The sequence below is a fragment of the Volvox carteri genome (genome assembly GCF_000143455.1).
Source record: "Volvox carteri f. nagariensis unplaced genomic scaffold VOLCAscaffold_69, whole genome shotgun sequence".
Lineage (NCBI taxonomy): Eukaryota > Viridiplantae > Chlorophyta > Chlorophyceae > Chlamydomonadales > Volvocaceae > Volvox > Volvox carteri.
Window position 1 is genome coordinate 334,392 of NW_003307612.1, and position 23,252 is coordinate 357,643.

At 56.0% G+C, this 23,252-nt stretch overlaps 2 protein-coding genes across 2 annotated transcripts; both read right to left on the bottom strand.

Moving 5' to 3' along the window:
• Window positions 1-3,485: 3,485 nt before the first annotated feature.
• On the bottom strand, window positions 3,486-11,104 carry VOLCADRAFT_107545 (uncharacterized protein; the record flags this gene model as incomplete). The annotated part of the gene is made up of 9 exons (XM_002957112.1): window positions 3,486-3,661; window positions 4,276-5,125; window positions 5,861-7,038; window positions 7,567-8,749; window positions 8,892-8,963; window positions 9,354-9,386; window positions 9,476-9,636; window positions 10,056-10,316; window positions 10,744-11,104. The coding sequence occupies 9 exons, from the start codon at window positions 11,102-11,104 to the stop codon at window positions 3,648-3,650; spliced, it is 4,113 nt and encodes a 1,370-aa protein (XP_002957158.1). The 3' UTR covers window positions 3,486-3,647.
• Window positions 11,105-15,061: 3,957 nt separating this feature from the next.
• Window positions 15,062-16,774, bottom strand: phV30 (extracellular matrix glycoprotein pherophorin-V30; the record flags this gene model as incomplete). Its single annotated transcript, XM_002957113.1, has 2 exons — window positions 15,062-16,056; window positions 16,456-16,774. The coding sequence occupies 2 exons, from the start codon at window positions 16,772-16,774 to the stop codon at window positions 15,062-15,064; spliced, it is 1,314 nt and encodes a 437-aa protein (XP_002957159.1).
• Window positions 16,775-23,252: the final 6,478 nt, after the last annotated feature.

Here is a 23,252-nt window from a genome sequence, read left to right on the forward strand (position 1 = left end):
AAGCTATGGGTACCGGCGGAGAGCAGCTTGGGGAACTTGAGCTTATCTTGCAGGTTGGTGTGCAAGGGTTGTTCTGTGTAGAACCCTTTTGGGTGCCGCATTGTCACATTTGCACCAGGAGATGCGAGGTCCGTTCTCAACGTTTCCAAGCTTTTTATGGGGTGTCAAGATCTGGCGCTGGCTTTGGTCGTCTGCTCATTCTACAACAAGCACCTGGTCCAGTGGTCATTCGCCTAATTCCTCTCTTGGTCCTGCAGGGTCAACCTCCCGATGTTCCAAATACGTACCTCGGGATTTCGCCACCTGTGCGAAGCGGCTGTTACGGCGGGGCTGCGAATCCTATCCAACACGATTCGACCTGGAGCGCTTGCGCGTTCAATGCCTCGCATTCCAACCTCCAGGCTTTGCGAGAGCTGGATTCGCAGCACTCTTTCTTGCGGTGCACCGGAGACTATCGGCTCCTGCTAGGCTCGCCGGACATACGAAGCTTTGTAGAAGAAGTCGCGGAGCGCAGTTCTCAGGCGCAAAGTCAGCCGCAGCAGGACTCATCTCGGCATCTGCTCCCCTTCACATGTCGGGCACAATACTATGCAGTCCGGTGAAGGTTAAGTCGTCGAAGTGTTTTCCTTGCGTACCGCTCTGCCCCAAATAAAAATTGTATGGTATGCGCAGAGCCCTTGTATCAAGCCTGCGGCTAGCGTGCCCGTTGCGTGGCGCCAGCGCTGTGGCTGTGGGCAGGAAATCTGTTTATATGTACGTCCCCGTTGACGGTATGCCTGCGCGGAGATGCTTTGCCGTCTTCCGTCTGCCCTCATCGCGGTCAGGCGGCACGGACGGCCAGCATGGACGGAGGTGTGTCGTCGTTAAGTACTGGCCCTGTACAAGTGATAAAGAACATAGCCGCAAGCAGAGATTTTCTCGTCAGCTCATCCCCTTCCAGGGCTGTGTGATGGGGGGAATCGGGGTTTGGGCGGCAGGGGCGCTTTCGCGTTATGGTGTTACCACCATCACTAGCCATGTGTTTAGGCGCTGTATTTATATATTCCAGCTTGCAACAAAGCAATGTCGTGTACCAAAAACCGGAAACGTGGAGGAATCACTCCATCGCTGCGCTGCATGAGGTTGCCGCAAATACCCACAATGAGCGGCGCTTTCTGCAGGGGAATGGGTTTTCCTCGACCGTCTTCCATAATATCGTTTCGTCGGTCAGCTGAGCGCGGCGTTTTGTAAGGAAACACCGCCTGCGTTCTTGGGCCTTGTGTCTTGCCTGTTTGTGCATCAATACTGAGTGTCTTTGCACACACACTTGTTATTGTTGCGCGTGTTGCCGACGTGGGCGTGTATTTGTGTCTGTGCGGGTCTACCCGAGCGTGTGTAGCTTGCCTGTTGACGTCTATGTATGTGTGCGATTGTTTACGCGTGCTGGACGGAGTGCTCGGTTTCGAGTTTAAATGGAGTGTGACACACAGGGTTTGCGGGTGCGCTTCCTTCCGGTGTCCCCCATCGCTTTCCCGCCAGATGAGTTCATCATGACCGCTACCTCACTTCCTTAGCCGGCTGACGCTGCAGCAGCAGTCGTTGGCGAGTGCGTTTCCTTGATCCTTGTTCTCGTGACGGGTAGACGTTGGAGTGGGTCAGCCAGGAGGGCCCTGTATGATCAAGAACATTGGGAATGCGGGACGCAACTAGGTGGTGGCGACGCAGGCCGGGTTTACGTTTCTACTATGCTTTTGTCTTGTCGGTTCCCTAATGGTCGTGACCATAGCAATTGCATGCGGTGCGGTGCGACCGCTCATTTGCATGCTGTCACCGTTGCAAAACAAAAATTGCGCCGGGGGCAGCCTGCCCGCGGATTTGCGCCAAGCTCGTCAGCCCGACAGCAACGCTTTGTATGCTTTGGATTGTAGGGACCCAATCGATGATCGTGAGCGCTTTGGACTTGAAGTTGATTGTGGCGTGGTAGCGGTGGTGGCATGTTTGCTGATCATTCGGTTCATGTGCACAGCACTCTGGCCAGGCAGGAGGGCCGGGGTCTTTCCTGCGTGCTTTGGGGCCTCGGGCCCAACTTTTGTTCGCTGTTGTTGTCTCGGGCATGATGAGCACCTGCAATGGCATGGCTGTTTTGGCTTGCCGTTCGTTGGAAGCGGAGGGAGCGGAGGGGTGCGAGCGCTTCAAACTTGCGCTCGCTCACGGATGCTTCCTCATGTGCGCCAACAGGGGCTCGTAAACGTCACGTCACGCGTTTTCCGTATGGTCAGAAGAATCATGGTCGTCACAATTTTTGTTTTGTGTGCGTGTATGTTGCTGCCCGTCTGGTGCATAGCCGCGTCCGCTGACGCAATGCCCATCCCGGTGTGATCGTACCGCTTTTCGAGTCCATATACTTTTACCGCTCCGCATCATGCTGGCGGTGGTGCCATGCTAGGCACAGGTTGTAGTAACAGCCGTCGTGGTCGCCGTGGGTTTGCGTTTTGTCCCCTGCGGCTAGCGGGGGGTTCGCCTTTGTTATTGCTTTCTTAATGCACGTTGCAGTGGATTGCGTAACTGTAGCAGCATCTGATTGAGGGGCTTGCCAAGGGAGGAGGGAAAGATGTGTATATCCAGGTCCATGGACGCATGGATGTAGTGTAGAGCTTAAGTGGCGCCGAACGGTACTGGGGGAGCAGTTCCTTGGGACAGGAGGAGAGGGGATGCAGGGCCGCTGTCTAATCGGTGTGGATTTTTGCGAATGGTATGATGCGGATGGTCCTGACCCGCGACGCGGCAGCTGACGTTATCAGGTGAAATGTGACTGAGTTTGCGGTATAGCTATGGATGTAAGGAAGAAGGGCAGGAAATTCAATCGTGAATTCGATAAGTCGTGAAGGCCGCGCCTCTTATCACCCTGCTAGCCTCGCTTGGGCAATCGTTCACAGCTGCGAAGGGACGCTTGGCTTAGGATGGTTTAGTACAGGCTTGTTTTGGGTGAAATAAGGTGGCTGCAACCCGTTAGGGTTTCAGGCTACATAACATGTCTCCTTTCCCGAGTAGTACCTACCCATCTTTCTAGCAGTGGTAATGGATGACGGGTGCCGGATAGTAGCCCATGGATAGGGACGCGCCAGACTATTTCCCAACATTTGGCATTTTGGTTGAGGGGCTGAAAGAGGCTGGAAGGCATTAAGGGTTTAAGCTGAAAGAAGCTTAATATCCTGTGTATCGGATATATGTAGCACTTGGACTTTGCTAGGGCCAGCTCAAAAGTATCAGCGTGAGGGCTACTAAGCCACGACCGAGCCTGGGAAACAGCGCAACTAAGTTATTATATCCGATCCTATGATCTTCATCACTTGTTAGCTTGGACATGTCGGTGAAGCGTGTTTAGAATTGAGCGCAGTAGGAGTGCAACGGCATGACCCATACATTGCCTCCAACAAAACGCGTTTTATGCCCCGGCGACGCTAGGTTCTCCAGTTTGATTTTATAAATGGTGAGGGATAGCGGGTACGGCAAGTATGTTACATCAATTACGATACACCACGTCAGGTATCCCTGGACCTGCCACTCGTAATAAACAAAATGTCAGCTAACACCGAATGCCCTTTATGAACCGAACACAGATGTCGCGGCTGTCCTAGACCTCGCGTACACACAGCCCGTACACTCGCCTACACCACACCGCCTGCATACATACGGCAGGCGGCTGGCAGAGGTTAAGGCCTGACTTCTGCTCTCGGCCGACCCGGGTTCAAATCCGCCTGCCGGCTCCTCGGGTGTTTGAGGAGTATTGAAATGGGAGGTGGCCCCCCATCATAGGGACGATGTAGGATGTGATAAAATCAACTTGCGAGCTGACCAGGAACTAAGTTGATGCGCCGTTGATCCGCTAGATTTAGTTGGATGCTGGTGGTGAGTTGCTGAACCCAACGAATACACTCTGAAGTCGGATGGGGTGACGGATTAGGGTGCCCCTCTAGCAGGGGAGAGCAGGGACTGCCCGGGAAAGGGGCCGCTGGCGAAGTTAACCACCCTGTAACAACATACACAAGGCACCCCACAATGCTTACGGCAGCCCGCAGCATTGTTCACAAAGTCGCACAGGCTTGATTTTACCAGACAAAAACTGCATTTTTAAATATGCAACCTTCATTCAATCACCACGGGCATACTGAGTGCCTGCTTCCTCCCCCCTTCAGCAAAGCTCCTCACCCTACGTATGCTCCTCACTTAACAGTTGCCGCAACCTGGAGCGCAGGTCCCCGCAGCCACCGGCGGCGGCGGGGGCGGCGGTCGCACCTGTCCCGCCGGCTGCAACCGCCGCGGCCGCCGCCGCTGTGGCCGCCGCCACGTGCACGCTGGACCCTCCGAGATTTCCAGTCGCCTCCACGCCTTTCCCTATCCTCGGCCGCCCCACGGTTGCGGCATTGGAGACCTCAGCACGCCCTGCCGACGGCACCGCGGCAGCTGCGCGGCCACTCGCAGTTGGCTGCTGCCCCACGGGTAGGTTGCCTCCCTTGCCCAGCCGCTCGCGGCTCCTACTCCTGCCGCTGTCGCTGTCGCCGTCCGCACGCCTGCCATCGCCCCTCCGGCGCTGTCGCCGTGACCCCGTTTTGTCACTGCCCTTCCGTCGGCTTTGGCTGCGACTTCGGCTGCGGTCGAGCCGCGCCCTGTCCTTGTTCATAGACCGTTCTCGGCCCTTAGCTGAGTTGTCTTCACCTCTTCGCCTGCGATGGTGCGGGGAGCGGCTCCGGCTGCGGCTTCGGGTGCGGCTGCGGCTACCGTCACCGTGGTGCTGCCGCCGCCTCTGCCCTCGGCTGTGACTTCGGCCCCCGTCGCGGCTCTTGCTTCGACTGCGGCTTCGATCGTGTCTGCGGTCGCCATCGCTGGTAGCCTTATGGCGAACTTTCCGGGGTGACCGTGCACGGTCTTTAGATCTCGATCGGGATTTAGATTTGGATCTGGATCTCGAGTTTCGCTTCCGGCGCTTCCGATCCCCCTCTCGTTCGCGTTTGTGATGGTGTGTGTCGCCCTCACGCTTGCGGCGACTCTTGCTGTCATCGCCACCGCCACCGCCTCCACGCGAGGCCTCATTCCCAGAAGCCGGCACCGACGCCGCTGCCGCCTCCTGCCGCTCCGTGCGGATCACCTGCGCTCATGCATCCGGCGCACATCGAGCACAACCCGGCAGATCATTTACGTCGCTCGGCATATCTCTCAGTACACAAAAAGCCAAAAGACATTTGGGTGCGTCAAAAATGGGAATGAAACGCTCGAGACCGGAACACGTGGCCCCAGTCCAGCCCAGCCTGCACCCAGACCTCAACAACAACAACAACCCTCCTTCGAGCCAGGGCCAAAACCGCGCGGGTTGCACCAGTGCTGCGGAAGGCAGCGCGTGGGCGCACCCTCGCCACATGTGACTTCCTTGCCCCACGGGGCTGTGGGCCGTGTCGCACGACTGCAGCCCTCCCCCTTAAACTCGCAGAGGGGGCCCTGCAGATCGTCGCCCCGCCCGACCCCGGCCGCGGGCTCGGAGAAGGGCACCCAACCCCCCCGTAGACCCCGATAAGAGGCGGAATACCATCGCAGAGCTCTCAGCTATGCCTCATCACAGGATGAGGCAGCAATCCTCCTGTGATGAGACGTTCTCATTTCTTATACAAGCCTCAAGTCCATGAGCCTCATCACCCCCTTATGAAATGCCTGCTTAGGCGCTGCTGCTTAGACCCAAACCGAATTCGAAACGCCTTCACGGGGAAGTTGGAATTTGTATTGTTGCGCCCCCGAAAAAAGTCTCTTCGCGGCCCGCCTCGCAAACCGCTGATAGCCCCTCCATGTGCGCCATGCGCCATGAAACTGTTCTCGCGCTGCCTTCACCGACCTGAGAGGGGTCCCTAAGCATGGCTTCAAACGCCGCCCGATGTTGGGCCGCTGCAGCCGCCGCTGCGACGACAAGCTCACGTAGCGCCGCCAATGAAGACGATGGCGCCGCCGCCGCCGCCGCCGCCGCCGCCGTGGCGGGTTGTACGAGGGGCTTTACCTGGACATCAGCAGCCTCACCGGGAAAGGCAGGCCGGGCTGGTCCAACGGTCGCCGCCGCCACCACCGCCAGTTTGGCCTTGGGCTGCGGCGCTGCAGCTGCACCGTCCGTGGCTAATGGCGGCTGCTGCTGCGTCGCAGTTGGCGCTGTAACAGCTTGCTGCTGCTGCTGCAGCCGCGTCGCCTGCTGCTGCTTTTGGCGCTCCAACAGCCTTTCCAATGCAAGAACCTCCGCCACAGGCGCGCCGCCGCCGCCGCCGCCGCTGCTGCCGCCAAGATCTTTTCCCTCCGTGGCGGCGGCCCTGCGGGCCGCCAGCGCGGTCGCAACCGCAGCGGGAAGTCCGGTCCCCTCACCACCGCCAACCGCTAGCGCCGCCGCCTCTTCCTCGTCCGTGGCTCGTAAAAAGAAGTGCCGGTGGTGGTGGATGGCACGTGACCGTTGCGCTGCAGCTGCCACCTCCTGCTGTGCACGTGCCTTCGCAACAAGCAGTCGGGCCGCTTGACGCCGCGCCTCCAGTCGGGCAGCAGCGTCGGGATCGGCCGCCGCTGCCGCCGCGGCGGCGGCCGTGGCGCCGGTGGCGTCGGTGCTACCTCTTGTACCAACCGGGGGCGGCAGCACGTCCAGTGCTGCCTGGATATCATCCCGCCGCCGCCGCCGCCGCTGTTCCTTCCAGCTGCGTGTTCGTGTCGCGTTGCCGTCGACATCCACGCCGCCGCTGCCGCTGCTACTGCCGCCATCGAGCCCCTCTGCCGAGCTGAAGGAATCCGTTTCAGATTCGGATCCATCAGAATCGGAGCTGGAAGAGCTTTCCATGCGCTCAAAAACCATAATGACCTCACCATCTCCGTTATGACCATCGCCTCCTCCTCCTCCTCCCCCCACTTCCCCTCCTCCTCCTCCGGCAACCGCCGCATCCGCTGGCCCTTGGTCCTCTGCAAGCAGTGCACCTCCAGCATCCAGGACGGGTTTTGCTCCACCGCCATCCTCCGCTGCCGCTGCCGCCCCAGCCGCCCGACCTCCTGGTTCCGCCCCGGGGGCCCCGTCCGCCGCATCCACCACATCCTCCTCCTCCTCTTTCTCCTCCCCAACCTCCTCCTCATTCGTCACCCCTTCCCATGCCGCAACCTCACCCTCCTCCAACTCATGGCCACCAGGCGCCTTGCGCTTCTTGTTCACGTCGCGATTGCGCCGTGCGCCAGAAGCAGCAGCAGCAACAGCAGTAACAACGATGGCATCATCACCACCCACAGGGCCAGCAGCAGCCGCTGGCTGTGGCGCCGGCGGCGGCGGCAGCGGCGGCGGCTTTGGAGGTCGGATTGCCGCAGTCGTTAGCTTTGGGTTCGCACGGATGACGACCCGGGGCGGTGGAACCGCGGGGCCCGCAGCTGCGGCTTTCAAAGACGGTGTGGTGGTGGTGGTGGTGGCGGCGCCACCAGCTCCCGAGCTAGAGGTCGCAGGCCGTGCAGCGCCAGCGCAAGCAGCGGCTTCAGCCGATGGCGATGCCTCCACTGCCGCGGCGGCAGCGATGGCCGATGGTGTATTCGCACCTGTCTCTGCCGACATCGAGACGACCCCCCGGACTTCACCGCCGTGACCTCCCACTGCCGCTGCCGCTGCGCCACCGCTACGGCCCTCGCCTCCGCCAGACGCTTGCTTCGGTACAATGACCGCCGCCGAAACCACCGCCACCCCTCCAGCCGCCGCCGCCGCTGCACTACTTGTTTCGACAGCAGCAGTCTTGACGCTCGTGCCGCTCGGATCCCGTTGCCCGCCCCCATTTGTTCCTCCCGTCGTCTCGCCGCCGCCGCCGCCACCACCGCTGAACGCCGCCGCCACCGCATCTGCGCCCAGCGCCTGCTCCAGCCGTCTGCGATAGTAGCTGTGATGTGCACCCCACGGCAACAAGAATGAAAATGCGGGATTTGACTGCTCCCGCTTCCGCACGACAGCCTCGAAACCAATCCCGTTCTTTGCCACGTACATTACGAGCTTCTCAATGATGGATTTCGTCGTGGCTGGCGGCTCCGCATCCGCCCCCGACGCCGCCACGGCTGCAGCACCTGCTGCCACGGTCGTGGGTGCCGTTGCGAAGGCTGGCCCGTACGGTGCGGAATGTGGTACGGCGTGCGCGGGATACGCCGGGTAGCCGTGTGAGTGGGGGTGCGCCATTGGGGCCGCGGAGGCGTAGGGGTACGGCGGGTGCGGCGGCAGTAGGGGCCGGGGCATGGCGGAAGCAAAATGTCCGTGCCCATGCGCATGCGTCTGCTGCTGTGGCGGCGGCGGCGGCGGCGACGGTGAGGGCCATCGCGACTGTCCGGGGGCACCTCCACCGCTGCCGCTAGTTGCGCGTCGGTAGTGGTGGCCTTGCGCCTGACCGCCACACGCTCCCGCCTCTGCATCCGCCACCGCAGCGGACAGCTCAACAACCCCTTCCCTTTGGGACGCATCTGGCGACTCCGCCGCGGCCTCCGGCTGAGGCCCACAAGCGCTACTGTCACCATCGCCGGCGCCGTGCTCCCCGTCAGGCACGTACGGCGCGGCGTTGATGGTGGTTGTATGCACAACCGCCACAGCAGCAGCTCCGCCAGCCCCCGCATCCTCGTCCTCCTCCGCCGCGCCGGGCGCGGCATTCAGCGGTGTGAGCTCACGAGGCCGGGTCTCAACCACCCAACGATAGTACGGAAATGTACGGTGACCCGGAAACAGGAAGGCAAAGTTGGAGTTGTTTGCCTGGGGGAGGGCAGGTTGAGAAAAGGTGCAGCGGTTGGTGCGGTTTGGCGGTTGGTGCCACCAGGGCAACGTGTATCGCTGACAGTTGTCCCGGCCAACAGTGAATTCCCACCCTCAAATTCCCACACGCAAACATACACACCTGTCGTACTCGCAGTAGCACCTCCACCTGGTCGCCATTGTCGAATACGAACCGCGCAGTGCGAACCAGCAACTGCGACATCAGCGGCAGGGGGGAAGGGGGGGAACATATGCTAGGAAACAAGGAACTAACTGCCTGGAAAAGGGGGGGGGAGAAAGACGAACCACGAACGAGTGAAGCTGCTGCAAGGAAAGAGAACGAAAAAAGGGGCGAGGGAAAGAAACGCCAGCGGGGGCCGAGAACTTAGTGTTAACACAGTTGGTGTTAGACACACGCCCCCAACGCCCACCATTACGAGACAACCCATTCCAGATTGCCTATCCGACATATACTAACCAACTACCCACCTACCATCGCCGCAACCCCTTTCGGGCCACGAACCTGTCACCTCAACTAGGACATCACAGTCGCCTAGTAGCCAACCGCCGCCAACTACCGCCATAACCACCTTACCGAACTCACCCTGTGTAGGCGCTGGTTCTCTGGGAGGTGCGGCTCTAGGTGGGGAGGTACGGCAAACAAGGCCATGTACGGCGCCTCGTCCACCGTCGCTATGGCTACAGCTGCAGAGCTGCCATCCTCACCGCCACGGACCCCAGGTGCCGCCCCGCGTCGCTCCTCACCCGCTCCCCCTCCCGCTTCCCCTCCTCCTCTGCTGCTGCTGCTGCTGCCGCCAGCAGTAGCACCTGCAAGAGGTGAATCCCGACAATGTGTCGGGGAGCCCGAAGGCACAGGGTCGCGGACACTGCGGTTGAAGCCATGGAGGTGGGAAATCATAGTACGAGAACGTGGGCTGTTCCAAAGATAGCCATGGGTCGGGGGGAAAGACGAACCACGAACGAGTGAAGCTGCTGCCAGGGCAAGAGTGAAGTTGGGGGTTGGGGGAAGAAGCCTATTCATTATGTGCAAAAAGAAGCGCAGGACCGACGTCGTGGTAACTTCAAAGCAACCACAGGAGGATGGGGGAAGAGGCCTCCTAGGGTATTCTCTTAGGGTCTGGGACTTTTGGGACTGCGCGCCCTTGTCGCCTGGCGCCATCAACTGCTGGAAAATGTCCCTGTCCGCCCTTCTTGCCTGCTGTTGCTGATATTGCTGTCGTTGCTGTTGCTGGCCATATAAGGTCAAAGCCTCCAGGTCACAGCGACCCCCCGTACCCCCCCTCACCATCAGCAGGTTCGCCTGTTTCTGTGCCGTAGTTGAAGGCGAAGGCAGCGTAGTGGCTGCGGTCCGGTGGTGGGAGCTCCCTCGCATAGCCGGCGCCAACGCCCGCAGCGAATCTGGGTTCTATTTCATGTGGGTTGACGTCAGAAGGTTCGGAATCGGAATCCGAGGTGCTACTCTCCCCGGTGCTGTCACTGTCGCTGCTGCTGGTGCCCGATTCGGAAGGGCCACTGGAGGGTTCGTCGGCGGCGCTGCCGCCGCGGCCTGATCGCAGGTGGTGATGCCGAAGGGACTGGAGTCAACCGTTTTCCATCAGATGGCCAGGTTCTGGTGCTGAGCCATGGCTTCAGGTACAGTTGTCAGGTAAAAGCATGATGTGCTTTCATGATAATAAGATGGTAGCGATGCGTGTGTGCATAAAAGTCGAAGGAACCAAGGACTGAAACACGCAAGAACGTCATTGTTGCTATCCTGTAACCCAGGCGACGGGAAGGTCGTTCCAGCAGGGGCCCCAAAGAAGATTATTGCTCCACACGATCGGACGTCGCTGCCTCCTGAAGCGAACGTGCTCGGGGTGAACGGACTTGCGGTAAGGACCTTGGTCGTTCATGTTAATCCATGGAAAGTTTTTTAAAGTTTTCTCAAATGACAAGCCAAGATATGCGCACGTTCCTGTCGTTATCTTGCTCACCGCCAGTGCTCGTCAGAAAGCCAGGCTCCAGCTCGTGTTCGCGGGTGGGGTCCAAGTCCCGATAGCGCTCAGCATCAAGCTCCTGCTCCTCAGCCCTATCAGCTCGAGACTTCTTTTCCTTTGAGGGCTGTGCAGGAATGCTATCTAACAAAAGCCTGACGTCGAACCGATCTACACGAACACCGTTTGCTGCTTCTTGCAAATGCCTCCCGTCCTCAATTAGCTGTGCATTATCATCATCCCGTAGTAAGGATACGGGCAAACCTAACACATAAAGGTTTTCCTCTTCGGACGTGACCTTGCTGGTGAAACCCGCGAATCTACCGGTGGCGGCCCGCCGGTGACCGCCACGGCTGCTCATGTTTAACGTTCACTTTTTTGTCATATAGCAAGTCCAATACAACGCTAACTGGTCAAGGTGGCTGAGCGGAGTCGGGGTACAGAACGAGGTGATCGGTACGACATAATGGTGGCTGCGCGCATGCTCAATTACTCAGAACCCGGTCCAGTGTTGCCTATTGTTCAATCCCCCTTGGCAATTCTATGAGTCACCACGGCCTGCTGGCCTGCATAAAAATTGTGTACAGTAGCTTCATAATAAAACTGTTCGCCCTACTTGATCGGCGTAGGCGTGACTCTTGCAAAGGTATTGTTTGTCTTTAGGTCGCTCCTGATCACATACTTTTTCCTTACTCCTAGCTGTACCTAGGAGTTTTGATCATGCCGACTCCAGCTGATCAGTCGAATTGCGCTGGGGGCTCAAGGACTACAGTCATACAGAGCACGTACGTACATTGTCATACCCTGTCAACGTTACCACGTCCTCGCGCACACCACCACCACCCACCACTCAAAAAGGCGTCGCTGCGCAACGTGCAGGTGTTGTCGAGGCTAGGATGGGGCGCAGCGGCTTTGGTGAGTGGGTAAGGAGGCGAACCATGCGCGGTGGTGGAGCACGTGCAACGGCATTGTGGAGGTCAGTGCAATCCCTCCGCGGTACAACACTATCCGCGGAACCAACACTATCCAGCAGAGTTGAGGCAGGGAAGTTGCACCTGCGGGGGAAGCAGGGTAAGCTCCGGGACCGAAACCCTCGTAGGCGAGGGTGGTGTTGCAGGAGGGTAGTGTTGTGAGTAGTGCACATGACGGAGTGGTGATCTGATGAGGTGAGGTGAGGTGCTGCCACGCGGCGAGCTATAGCCACCGGGCCCACCGGAGATGCCACCGCCCCGACGGCGTGCCCTGCCCGCCTGCCGGGTATGGGCCCCCCCGGGGTGAACTAACCCCCTGTTGCGGGTCGACAGACCAGCCCCTCAATTAGAGCGGGGCCGGTCCGGCCAGGGACCAGTTAGTGAGGCCGGTCACGGCCAGGGACCGTTGCGTGGCCTCAGGGTGTGTCGAGTAGTGGCCTCAGTGTCGTGGTGAGGTAGCCACGGTGGCTTGTAGGGTTCTGTTCCAGGGCTCAAGGCGCCGATAAGGCTGCACCTCATCACGGGGAGGGGCGCCCCTCAAGGTGATGCACCCGGGACCCACCCGGGGTGGGCAAACAGCCGCATTTGCAAATGGTGCGAAGGCTGCCTGAGGGGGAATTGTGCCGCAGCACGTGCGGTGAGGTTGGTTGTGAGCCCGGGCCTTCGTAGCCACCGTGCACTCTTTCATTATCGATTACATGAGGTAGAGATTCAGGGTCGCGCGCCCCCGGTCGAGCAGGAGGGGACTGTGGGCACCCCTCACGCCCCTCTCCTCCCTCCGCTAGGGGGAGAGTGCTTCGGCGGTCGTTGCCGTTGGGGTATACGGTTAGGTGTTGGTGCACAACAGAAACATATACACACACATACACGCATCACACACAAATACACATACACACACATACACACACAGGGTTTCCGGGTTTCCTCTGTCTTAGTGAACCGTGTTTGTGTGTCTGTGTTTGTCGCGAGAAACCGACCAGTGCCGCCGCAGAGACCAGATCAGAAAGGCCAACCCATGGTGCATGGGGCGGATACAGGGTACCGTGGGTGGGGCGCAGACGAGATGTGCGCATACATACATACATACATACATACATACATACATACATAATTAGTACATACATGCGTACATACGTACATACGTACATACATTCACACGTCCATGTGCCCATCCGTGCATTTATCCCGCCCTGTCCACCCATCTGTTCACACATATAGCCATCCGTTCCCGCTATCCGCCCGTCCACAGTCCCTTTCCGGCGCGCCACTCCGCCTGCCAGCTGCGCTCTACACAGCCACACGGGAAACTCGGCAACATCTGCTGCTGCTGCTGCGGTGGCCCCAAATGCATAAAAAAGAATTTTGTCCTAACTTGGCTACTTCGCAACGCGGTAGATAGTAAGTCTACATCCCCCTGGCCAGACCACCTACGTATCAAACTGGCTATGTTAAACACATGACGTCGGAAGTAGCAATAGCAACATGTGCCACTGTCACATCGACTCGGCCCGCACCGGCCCGCTGCTGTTTGACTGTGTGCCGAGAAATCTGTTCGGCGGCCCGTTGCAGTCCAGGAGGCGGAATCGTTCGAGAGATTGTCGAGAGAAGTCCAACAGCCCAACATCGGCCAAACGACACATGACTGACCTCCATTGAGGGCCTTACGCGGGCCCCTTGAGCGGACCCTTGCTGCATCCCAATACTCAGAGGACGAGGGACACAGGGACACAGATCAAGTTCATGAACAACACGAGCGACGCCCAATCGTGCACATCGTCACTTGATCATCAGCCACTGGCCGTTGATTGGCTCAGCCGTCCAAGCGCGCCTCATGGACATGCAATGTGACAGACTCGTATAGCAAAACGGTCGGCGCGTTGAAGGGGAAATAACGCAGAAAAGGAATTAGCCAGTGCTAGGGAGGAAAATCCCACAGAGATACACGACACCACGTCATCCCCACCTCCAAAACATGCACACACGTACATATATAGGTATAGCCAAGTACAATGAAAGAGGTCACAGAAAAGAGAGGCAACGACATCAAAACCCACTTCTGCGGTACGCTACACACCAATACACACCAATTCAACGGGTTGCATGCCCAAGCGGCCAGTTGCTAATATCTTTGTTTTATCATGAAATTAATGTGCTTGGACACACATGCGCGCAGACGGGGGAAACTGCGACCGGGGCAAGAGCGCTAAGAAAGCGCGTTGCCGCTGTCGCGTTCCGTTATTACTCTCCGTTGCTGTTTTCCGTTGCCGTTTTCCGTTGCCGTTAGCGTCTTTGCGATATTCACGAGATCTGCAGCGGCAAACCCGCCGCAACTTGTCTGCAAACAACGTTCACATGGCCCTTTCGACGCCGCATATGGATGAAAGGAAACCCACGATGTGCGCAACCTGCTTACCTGCTAGCTTGTCAACGACGAATAGCTCGCTCGCGCAGGTGTACCTTCTCCGCGGCCAGACCTTTAGGTGTCATCAATCATGGTTGGGGTAAAACCCAACACCCACAAACCCACACACACCTTTATCCGCGAATCCCGCCCTGCCCCACCATGCGCCCTGCCCCACCACGCCATCCTCACTCGCCTCCCGCGGATGACTGCTAGATGGACCAACGCGGCACGGAGGAGGGGTTCCCAGCCTGCACTATCCCAAACGGTTTGCCGAAATGTAACACGTAATGTAGCGAGCGCCGCATATATAAACAGGAGGATCATATGCGTCGTGCAGGCGCGGAAGGTAAACCCGCTATGTGTACAGCAAGCAGTGCACCTGCACTAGATACTTGCCAGCCCTGATGCCCCCCAGCGGACAGTCCGGTAAGGCGGTATGCCGTCAGTCTGTCTGTCTGTCCATTAATGGCGATTTGTTAGTAAATCAATCAGCCTGCCTGTCAGCCAATGCCGGCTGGTCAAAAGGCGGTCAACCTATGCAGGTCAAAAGGCGGTCTTGTTAGGACCACGCTCTGACTCTTCGTCGCGCGCTGTGTGTCGGGCCCCAATCACTCATGCTGCCAGCCAGCCGGTCACCCAGCAGGTAGGCAATCCGGGCCCACACCGCCCATCAGCCTACACAGATAAGGCTGGCGCTTCTGACCCCTAGCGCGACAGTCACGACTGCCGTACAGTCGTATTGCCGGCCCTGTCCGCCGGTTCCAGGCCCTGCGGATACTGCAAGTGTCTCTGCCGCTTTAATCTCTGCCAGCAGCAGCAGCAGCCGCAACAGCTAATGCTGCGTGCTTCTGTAGCTGTTGTTGTTGTTGTTGTTGCACATGACACATCGAAACGTGGCTGCTGCACCCTCCGTCGGTTCCGTGGGCACTTGCTTCTCCGGCGATTAGCCCAGGGTGTACAGAGGGCAGCAGTTCGTTGCGGCGATGGGGGGATTGAAGAGGCCGACGGTGATGGTGCCATCACCGTTGCTGCTTAGCGCGGAGATGGAGTTGCACGGCGGGCGCATGAACAGACAGATTTCAGCACCCTCGGTGTCACCGAACGCGAGGGCCAGGTTGGTGACCTTGATGGCGGGGTAGGGGCGTGTCTGAAACACACGGCTGGCATGCTCGCCATTCGCGGTTGCGTAGATCAGGGTGTTGTTGCAAGACGGCTTGACGGCGAATTCGAGCTTATGGAGTGTGAAGGTGCAGCATCGGGATCCGCGGTCGCATGAGTCCTTGCTCGTGACGGTGAAGCAAATGGAGGTGAGGCCGTTGTCAGCTGGGCTGACCTTAATCTCGGGGGAGAGAGCCAGGCGGGAGGCAGAAGGGCTACGAAGGCAGGAGCAGTTTGGAAACACGGGCGGTGGTGGCGGCGGCGGGGGGAGTGGAGGAGGGGACGGGGGCGGTGGAGGGGGTGGACGGGGGGGTGGAGGGGGTGGGGGTGGAGGCGGGGGTGGGGGAGGAGGAGGAGGAGGGGGGGGAGAGGGCGGTGGGGGAGAGGGCGGTGGTGAGGGAGAAGGGGGGAGTGGAGGAGGTGAAGGCTCGGGCGGGTTGGGTGGAGTGGGGGGCTTGCTGAAAGCTGGAACAACGGGGCCAAACTGCGGCGGTGGTGGCGGAGGAAAGTAGCTGAGGACGCTGACGGGGCAACAATTCCGGTCGGCGTTGAAGATGGCGTACTTGCAGGCGCCGCTACCCAAGGCACAGAGTTGGGCAAGGTTGGTGCAGCTGGTATTGGATTTTGTTAAATAGAGGCATACTTGGGTGCCAGAAGCCGTCGTAGCGGTTTTGTTGAGGGATGTGACGCGGAGAGTACCCAATTTCGTGTTGAACTCCCAGGCCGTGTAGAAGACACCATTAACGGTGACGCGCTTGAGGGAAGGCTTGCAGGTAGGCACTGCAAGGGCGCAATCATAAGCGAGAATATATCTCAGGATAATAAAGCAACAGCCATCGGGCAGTTTGGTGTGGTGCGCAAAAACAAAACTACATCGTAAGGTATTATTGAAACTAGCTGTTATGTTAGATGCGATTAGTGTAATTCAACCTAAACAAGGTGATAATTTCTTGCTCAAAGCATTTAAATCAAATGCGCCTGGAATCACCGGGCGCGTTGTGGAAAAAGAAGGTTAAAGGACGCCCGGACTGGCAGTCGTGTGCCTAAACTGTGCAAGCCGGCCTTTTCATGACAGCATAAGCGACAACGTTCTCAATACTATTTACACAAATGTACATTAGATTCTTCTTATCGCTTCTCGTTGGCATCCTTGGCTAACTTCCCAATCGCGAAGCTCACCAACATCGAGCTCCACTTTCATGACCCCTTGGTTGCCATTGCAGCAAGTGCTGGTTGAATTACATCCAGTCTTTTCAATCTTGAAGCAGTAAACCGAAAAGTCAGTCGTGGACGTGGCGTTGCTTGGGGTTAGGCGGTAAGGCGAGCTCGACGCGTTCCTCTCGCAAACACAGTTGGGTGGAAACTCCGAAGTGGCCTGAAGAAGCTGTCGACTACGAATGGTGTCCAGAGCGCCGTTAGCCCCGCCTACAGAGAGAGTTATCGCCAACGCCGACACGACGACGATGGATATGAAATCACGCAAGCAGCGTGCCGTCATCGTAGCCTTGCAGCTATGTGGACGAGTGCTATAAATGTAGCGCTGCGTATTCCAATCTCCCCTCCAAACAACCTGGGCTGCAAACGCGCAATGCGGAAACAATACAGACAGTGAAATACTGTACGAATATTATGCAAACACAGCCTGCCAGTTCCTACTATTAGCATATTGAATTGGATTTCCCAATATTTAATGTGCGCGTCAGTTACGCCTCCACCTGTTATCACTATTATGCCATCTTATCCATGTTCGCGTAAAAACATGGATAGCCTACCTCAGTTATACATACCTGAGGTAAATTTTGTAAGGTAAACACTTCGATAACTTAAACTTCGATCAGTGATCTCAGCGTCCTACAGGAAATGCAGCAATAATGGTGTAGATAGGTGCGTCTCGTCGTCATAAGGCGGGAAGGCCTTCCATGCACAAATCAAAACTTATAACGCAATCTTATTGTTGTTTTCATCATGCTTAGCCAGGAAGGATGTACGGCTGCATTGCCGTGGCGGGCTCCATAACTCACGTCTTTATGCGCCGGTGTGCGACGTTACATCCAGGTCGGCTGGGTGCATACTCATCCCATATTATCAATCATACTCGCAATTTTTGTTTGCCGATGAGGAATGTTCCGGTTTGTTATCGACGGCCGGCGGCGCACGTTGACGCCGAAAATTGTGCACATAAAAGTATAGAACTAGTCGGTAACTAATTAAGAAAAAATACATGAATAAATAGGCATTGTCAAACGCACCTGGTAGAGCATTCTGCCTGGGCTTGGATTGACTTCCGCCGTAACGTCCATGGACGAAGTTATTTCATCAGTTTGTCATTTGAAACGCTGGCGATCCCATCGGTGCCCATGCAATGATCCAGTCCCCAGCCCGTTACAATAAAAATTTGGTGTCCTTCATCATAGCAGATAAGCTTAGAAAAAACTTAATCGCGCACGGCGTATCAGATCCTTCGAAGCGTGGCGGAGAGGACTTCCCAAGCACCCTTAAGTGCCGGTTAAACATTCCCCCAACGGCGCAAACCCGAGCTACCGTGACCACGGCCTGCGCGGGATCTCTCCTTCCGTAGTCAAAGATGCGTCGTTGGACTGAAGGCAATGAGCAAGCGGAGAAAGTTTGTGCAGCTGACGTTAACATGTCTATGCGCAGCCAGGCGCTAGGAGTTGGCCTAACTAAAGCCGCGCATGCAGGAGTATCCTTGCTTAGCAAGGCTTAAAATATTGCAGGTACGACAATCAGGAAAAAATGGTAGCAGTCCATGGGCGCTGCTTTTCGTCCTGGAAACGACTCGGGGCCATGGGACTGTTACCCCTAAGATCCCTTCTGCGCTGTGTGTCTTTGGTTTGCAGGGCTGATGGGGGTTCGCGGACGCTGCAATCAACTGCTGTCCGTTGGGGAGGAACGCCTTTTGAAAATAGCTCTTTCTTCCACAAGATGAGCAATAAGCATAAAGCAAATTGCAGCATTTCGACACACCAATTGACGGGCGTAAAAGCCACTGACCAACTGAGCCGCCACACTCTAAGGGGGTGTTTCCACTTGGATTAAAAGTCGCGGATTAAGGTATTTTTAAGCCGCGCCAATCCACCGCTAATCCGTCGGGGTGTTTCATACATCTGGATTAACAAACGGATTGAAGTACGACACTTGCTCATTCCGTGCATAAAATACAAAAACGAGTATTGCCAGACATATAAAATACTATCGAGTATCAACATGAAGGCCTTGTAGCACCTTTGAACGACACCCACGGTGTGGTGGATAATGCCGAACAAGAAGCACAAAGCTTCCACAAAACTAGGAACACCTACAGCCTTTATAAAGGATAACCTTCCATCCTATCACTCAGGCTTTTTATGAGGCGTCGTGAAAAGTGTTAATCCGAGATTGTCAATTTGATACCTGGTGGCCACCAGGTAGCAAAATTTTCGCACCAAGTTTGAGCTTTTAGTATAGGCAGAAAGCTCGCATTTCATAGCATATTAATCTACAATTAATCCGCGAAGCGCATGAATACGGACGGAAATCTCTAACTAATCGCGCCAACCTTAATCCGCCTAATCCGTCCTAATCCGCGCGATGTTTCCATATGCGACGGATTAAGCCTTAATCCGCGACTTTTAATCCAAGTGGAAACACCCCCTAAAGGCAAAGGGAAAAGCGAATCCGCGGTCACCGCCGCTTTCTTGTCATGCATCGCATTAACATAAATTAAGTTATTACGTTAGTATGCCGCGATGCTAATTTGTGCTGGTCATCAGGGATTTGTGCAGATAGTTTTGCAGAATCGACACTAAAATTAAAAAGTGTGATATATGCAGGATTCGCGAAAACCACGAAGCTGCTTTTACTGACGTACGTATGTAACAGCCAGCAAACTCCAGCTAGCATTAGTTGAGCATGGTGAAATATCCTGATTTGATTGTCAAGATAATCATCTCTTCCATCTCTTATATTGCTTGACTATTGTGAAAGCGGAATCGTGATGGAATCCGGCGCCATCGCTCCCATTAGCCTCTGCACTCCTCGCCCTGTACGCAAGCTTATGCCCTTTTGCCTAAGAATTGCTGCAATTGACTGCCTGGATAAGATGCGATTTCTTGGAACAGGTATCGGATTATTTGCAAGTAAGTGCGTTGGTTTATAATGGACAAAGCCGCCGTGCAATTGGCCGTTTCGTTCAGCTGCTTACTACTACTGGCACTGGGCGGATTACCTACACATTCTCATCGGCAACCTGTGATGTTATGTAGTTAGTTAACGAACGTGATCGATCGTCGGAACTGTGACGTTATGTGGAAGCGGTGAACCGAACGGTCTCAGCACCAAGGTGACTTGCGCGCCTGATAATAGTAATACAAATACTAAAAATTTACACCGTTCTATTGAATGTGCAACTCTGATTAATAGGCGGTGAGCCTTCATTTAGGCTGTCCAACAACGGGTGCGTGATAAGTACGAAACGCGGGTCTGACGACGAATGACAAGTTCAGGAAACAAACTAATGACGAAGTACGAACGGGCGTGCCTGTGAGAGTAGTGCACCGGGTCGTGCCCCTGCTGGTGTGGCGTTCAAGGCTGTGGGACACACTCACGTTTCTGCTCGTCCGTGCTCGTCCATGCTCGTCCATTTTCCGTTTCTGTGCTCGTCCATTTTCTCGTGCTCGAAGATGATCACGAAAGTGTCCCGCGTGGATTGAGGCAAGAAGATGCAGTTGGCGGTGTGTATGGACCATTTGTGCACCAGATGTGCGAAAGTCCGACGCTACAGCGGTGTCCACATACACGACTTCAATTACCCTTTGCCATAGAATTTATCTCTCTCTCTCTCTCTCCGCATTACAAACCACGAAATTGAAACCCCCCGTCCAAATGACACGAGCATCTTTCTTCGCTGCAGACAATATTGGGGCTTAACATTTTGGAAACAAAATCTCGCCTCTCCACCCCGTACACCGCGCCAGGCATGTAAACGGTCGCCTGTACTGGCCTGTCCTCAGCAAACACCCAGAAGTACCATCGTCGCGAACCTCATCTCCTGTGCAGCCAACCCAGCAGGGGGTACCCGAAATGCCCTGGGATACACTGGGGGACCGAACAAGGTGTAGCACCCATCCCAAGGCGACTCGGGCGACACTCCGCAAGTTAGTGATGACGGTGACGGCTGCGAGGGCTTAATATTAGGAAGGGACGGCGGGTTGTGGATCAGGATCGCCAGCAGGCCGCGCCTTTGGGCCGGGCTTTGCCTAATAGGGGTAACCCGTTAAGTACGTGGGCCGGCGGTCGCCCCAGCGTTTGCCATGGCGGCTGCTGCTGCCCTCGTTGCTCTCGCTGCTCTCGCTGCCTCGTTGCTCTCGCTGGCTGCTGGCTGGTTGTAAACTGCGATTGCTGTTGCTGTTGCTGCTGCTGCTGCTTGTTCTGTTGTTGTCGCTGCTATTATTGTTGTTGCTGATGTTGTGTCCTTCACGGTATTGCTACTGCTACTGCTGCTGCCGCCGTCGCAGCTGCTATGATCTCCTCCGCCGAACGTTGAGGCGGATAGACGGGGGGCTGCTGCGTTGGCTGTATGTACTTGCCCAAGCTGTGGCTGCGGCTGTTGTAAATGTGTGTGTAGGCATTCCTGAGGATTGTTAGGCTAATAACACAAGCCATCGGCTTAAGATCTCCAACACTCTGGGAACTGGCTTACTTGATAAATAGAAAATAAAAAGGAAAATTTGTAACGTTCTTACTAACCTTGCGGCGTTGAAATGCACATCGAAGGTAATGCAGTTTCGTTTATGTTGCTGGGCTTTGGAGGCAAACAGAGCACGAAGGGGCAAGTACCATGTCCCCAGGGAGCAGCGGTTTTGCCACTGTTGTGGCACTAATAGCCAAGTCGAGGATTGGAGGAATGCCCAGCCCATGATAATATTCGCGCGGAAGAGGGATTCAATCATCAACAGAGCGTGTTAGAGGCCATGAAATGGGAGCCAGCACGTCTGGCGAGGATGTTGGAGCATATATGGGCTCACCGCAACTCAATTATCTCCTACCCTGGGCTAATAGTGTGGTGTCTCCTTTTCTCCGTGGCTTTTGGGCGTTGGTCTGTTCGCTGGGGGGATTGGAGATAGCAACGGGGGCCCCAAAGTCATCGTCTTGGAAATGCTTGGGATTACTTGCCTCCTTAACAGGAAAGAAGGCAAATACTTGATATTGTCTTTCCTCAACATTTCCTCAACGATGTCACAATGGTCGTCCATGATTTTGGCAACTTCCCCTTGTTTTCCTTCACCTTGCAGCCGGTCCCAATATCCGTTTGGTGCTGGAACCGCTGTCCGTCGTGTGCCTTTCGCGTTTCACCTTTCAAATGATATTCAACCATCCACAGTCGCTGATGGGGACAAGCAAGGGGATTTACGTCGGGAACTTTACCCTACAAGAAAGGATCTGCAAGGAATGAATACATGCAGCCAAGGCTTGATTGACGCAAGCCACCATTTAATTCGATGGCCGTCAAGCGCAGACCAGCATCCTCAACTCGACATTATTTGCGCGAGCTTCGACACTCCGCCACAGCCCTATGCCCCTCCCAATCCTTTCAAATTGCCTCAAAGTGGATTCCAACTCAATTTCAGCATCTCAAAGGCAAGAGCTACCTCAGTGACTATCCAGAAAGAAGTGTTCATAGGATTGGGCGTGGATTGTAGGTACAGTAGGTACGTGGACTCGCACGAGGACCCTTCGACGGCCACCACTTGATTCGTAAAAGTAAAATTTCCATTTCCATTTTCCATTCCATTAAAAATTAACGAAAACATTTTCTTAGAAACTATAGATTATGCTTAGGTACGTGCGCAGGCCTTTATGCAATCTGTCTCAGCACACAGCAGCACGGGATGTCGTTTGGCGGCTCGCATCCATATCTCAAACACATGCTAGGTCAAACCAAGCCGTGCAGGAGAACTGCAACCAATTGCAAAACAGCACGGGGACCTAACGCCAAGGCAAGTCAAGGACGAGGTTCTGTGCGCAGGCACGGAAAAACTACGCCTCGTGCAAAGTCAAAAAGCGACGGACTGCCTTTCGCCTTGCTAAGATGTGCCACCGTCAGGTCTAGTCCATGGCTTAATCGTAAACGTCCTACAGGTGCACGAATTACTGGTAAGATGTACGGCACTCCTCAGCGTTCACTGCAACAGCCACGGATTGCCGTGCGCGTCACGACAAGTGGCTTTAACCCCGTTTTTGATATGTGGGCAACATAACGGCTGACGTAAAGTGATTTGTGAGCGGTATACAGTCTTGTTGTCCAAACTGTACGGTACATGCCGGCAGCTCGTCGTGCTGAAAGTGCCAAAGCACCGACTGGCCAACTTCCCTAAGTACACGCCAACGGTCAAGCTATCCACGCAAAATCTATGCAGCTCACACCACTACGAAATGCTTGAAAAGAAGATATCCTCGTCCTCCCAAAGAAGATATGCCGGGAACCAGGATCATGATTGCATGTTAGGAGGCCCTGGTCGCAGGGTCTATCCATTGTCGTACTTCCTTACGTACGATAGGACGAGCAACGGCCAGGGAGGAAGCCATGGGGGTGGTAAGAGAAGATACATACACATACATGCTTGTCAACGTAGCTGATCACAGCACACAGCACGGCGGCCCTTGCAAAAACGCAGAACCCCGGCCTGGGTCCCATGTCCGCACCGTCTGGGCCCCTCCTCACCCCACCGCAGACATCCCTGCCTGCTTCAAGAAGTTTCAGGTAGCCCTCAGCTCAGGCTACCTCTCTAATCCCAGTCCTATATCCCGTCGTTCATACATCCCGCGCACCATCCTTCTCACCATCCTTCTCACCATCCTTCTCACCATCCTTCTCACCATCCTTCTCACCATCCTCCCCACCATCCTCCCCACCATCCCGCCCACCATCACCGATGACGGCAACCCTCATTAACAAACTACCCGCCGTTTACCAGCCC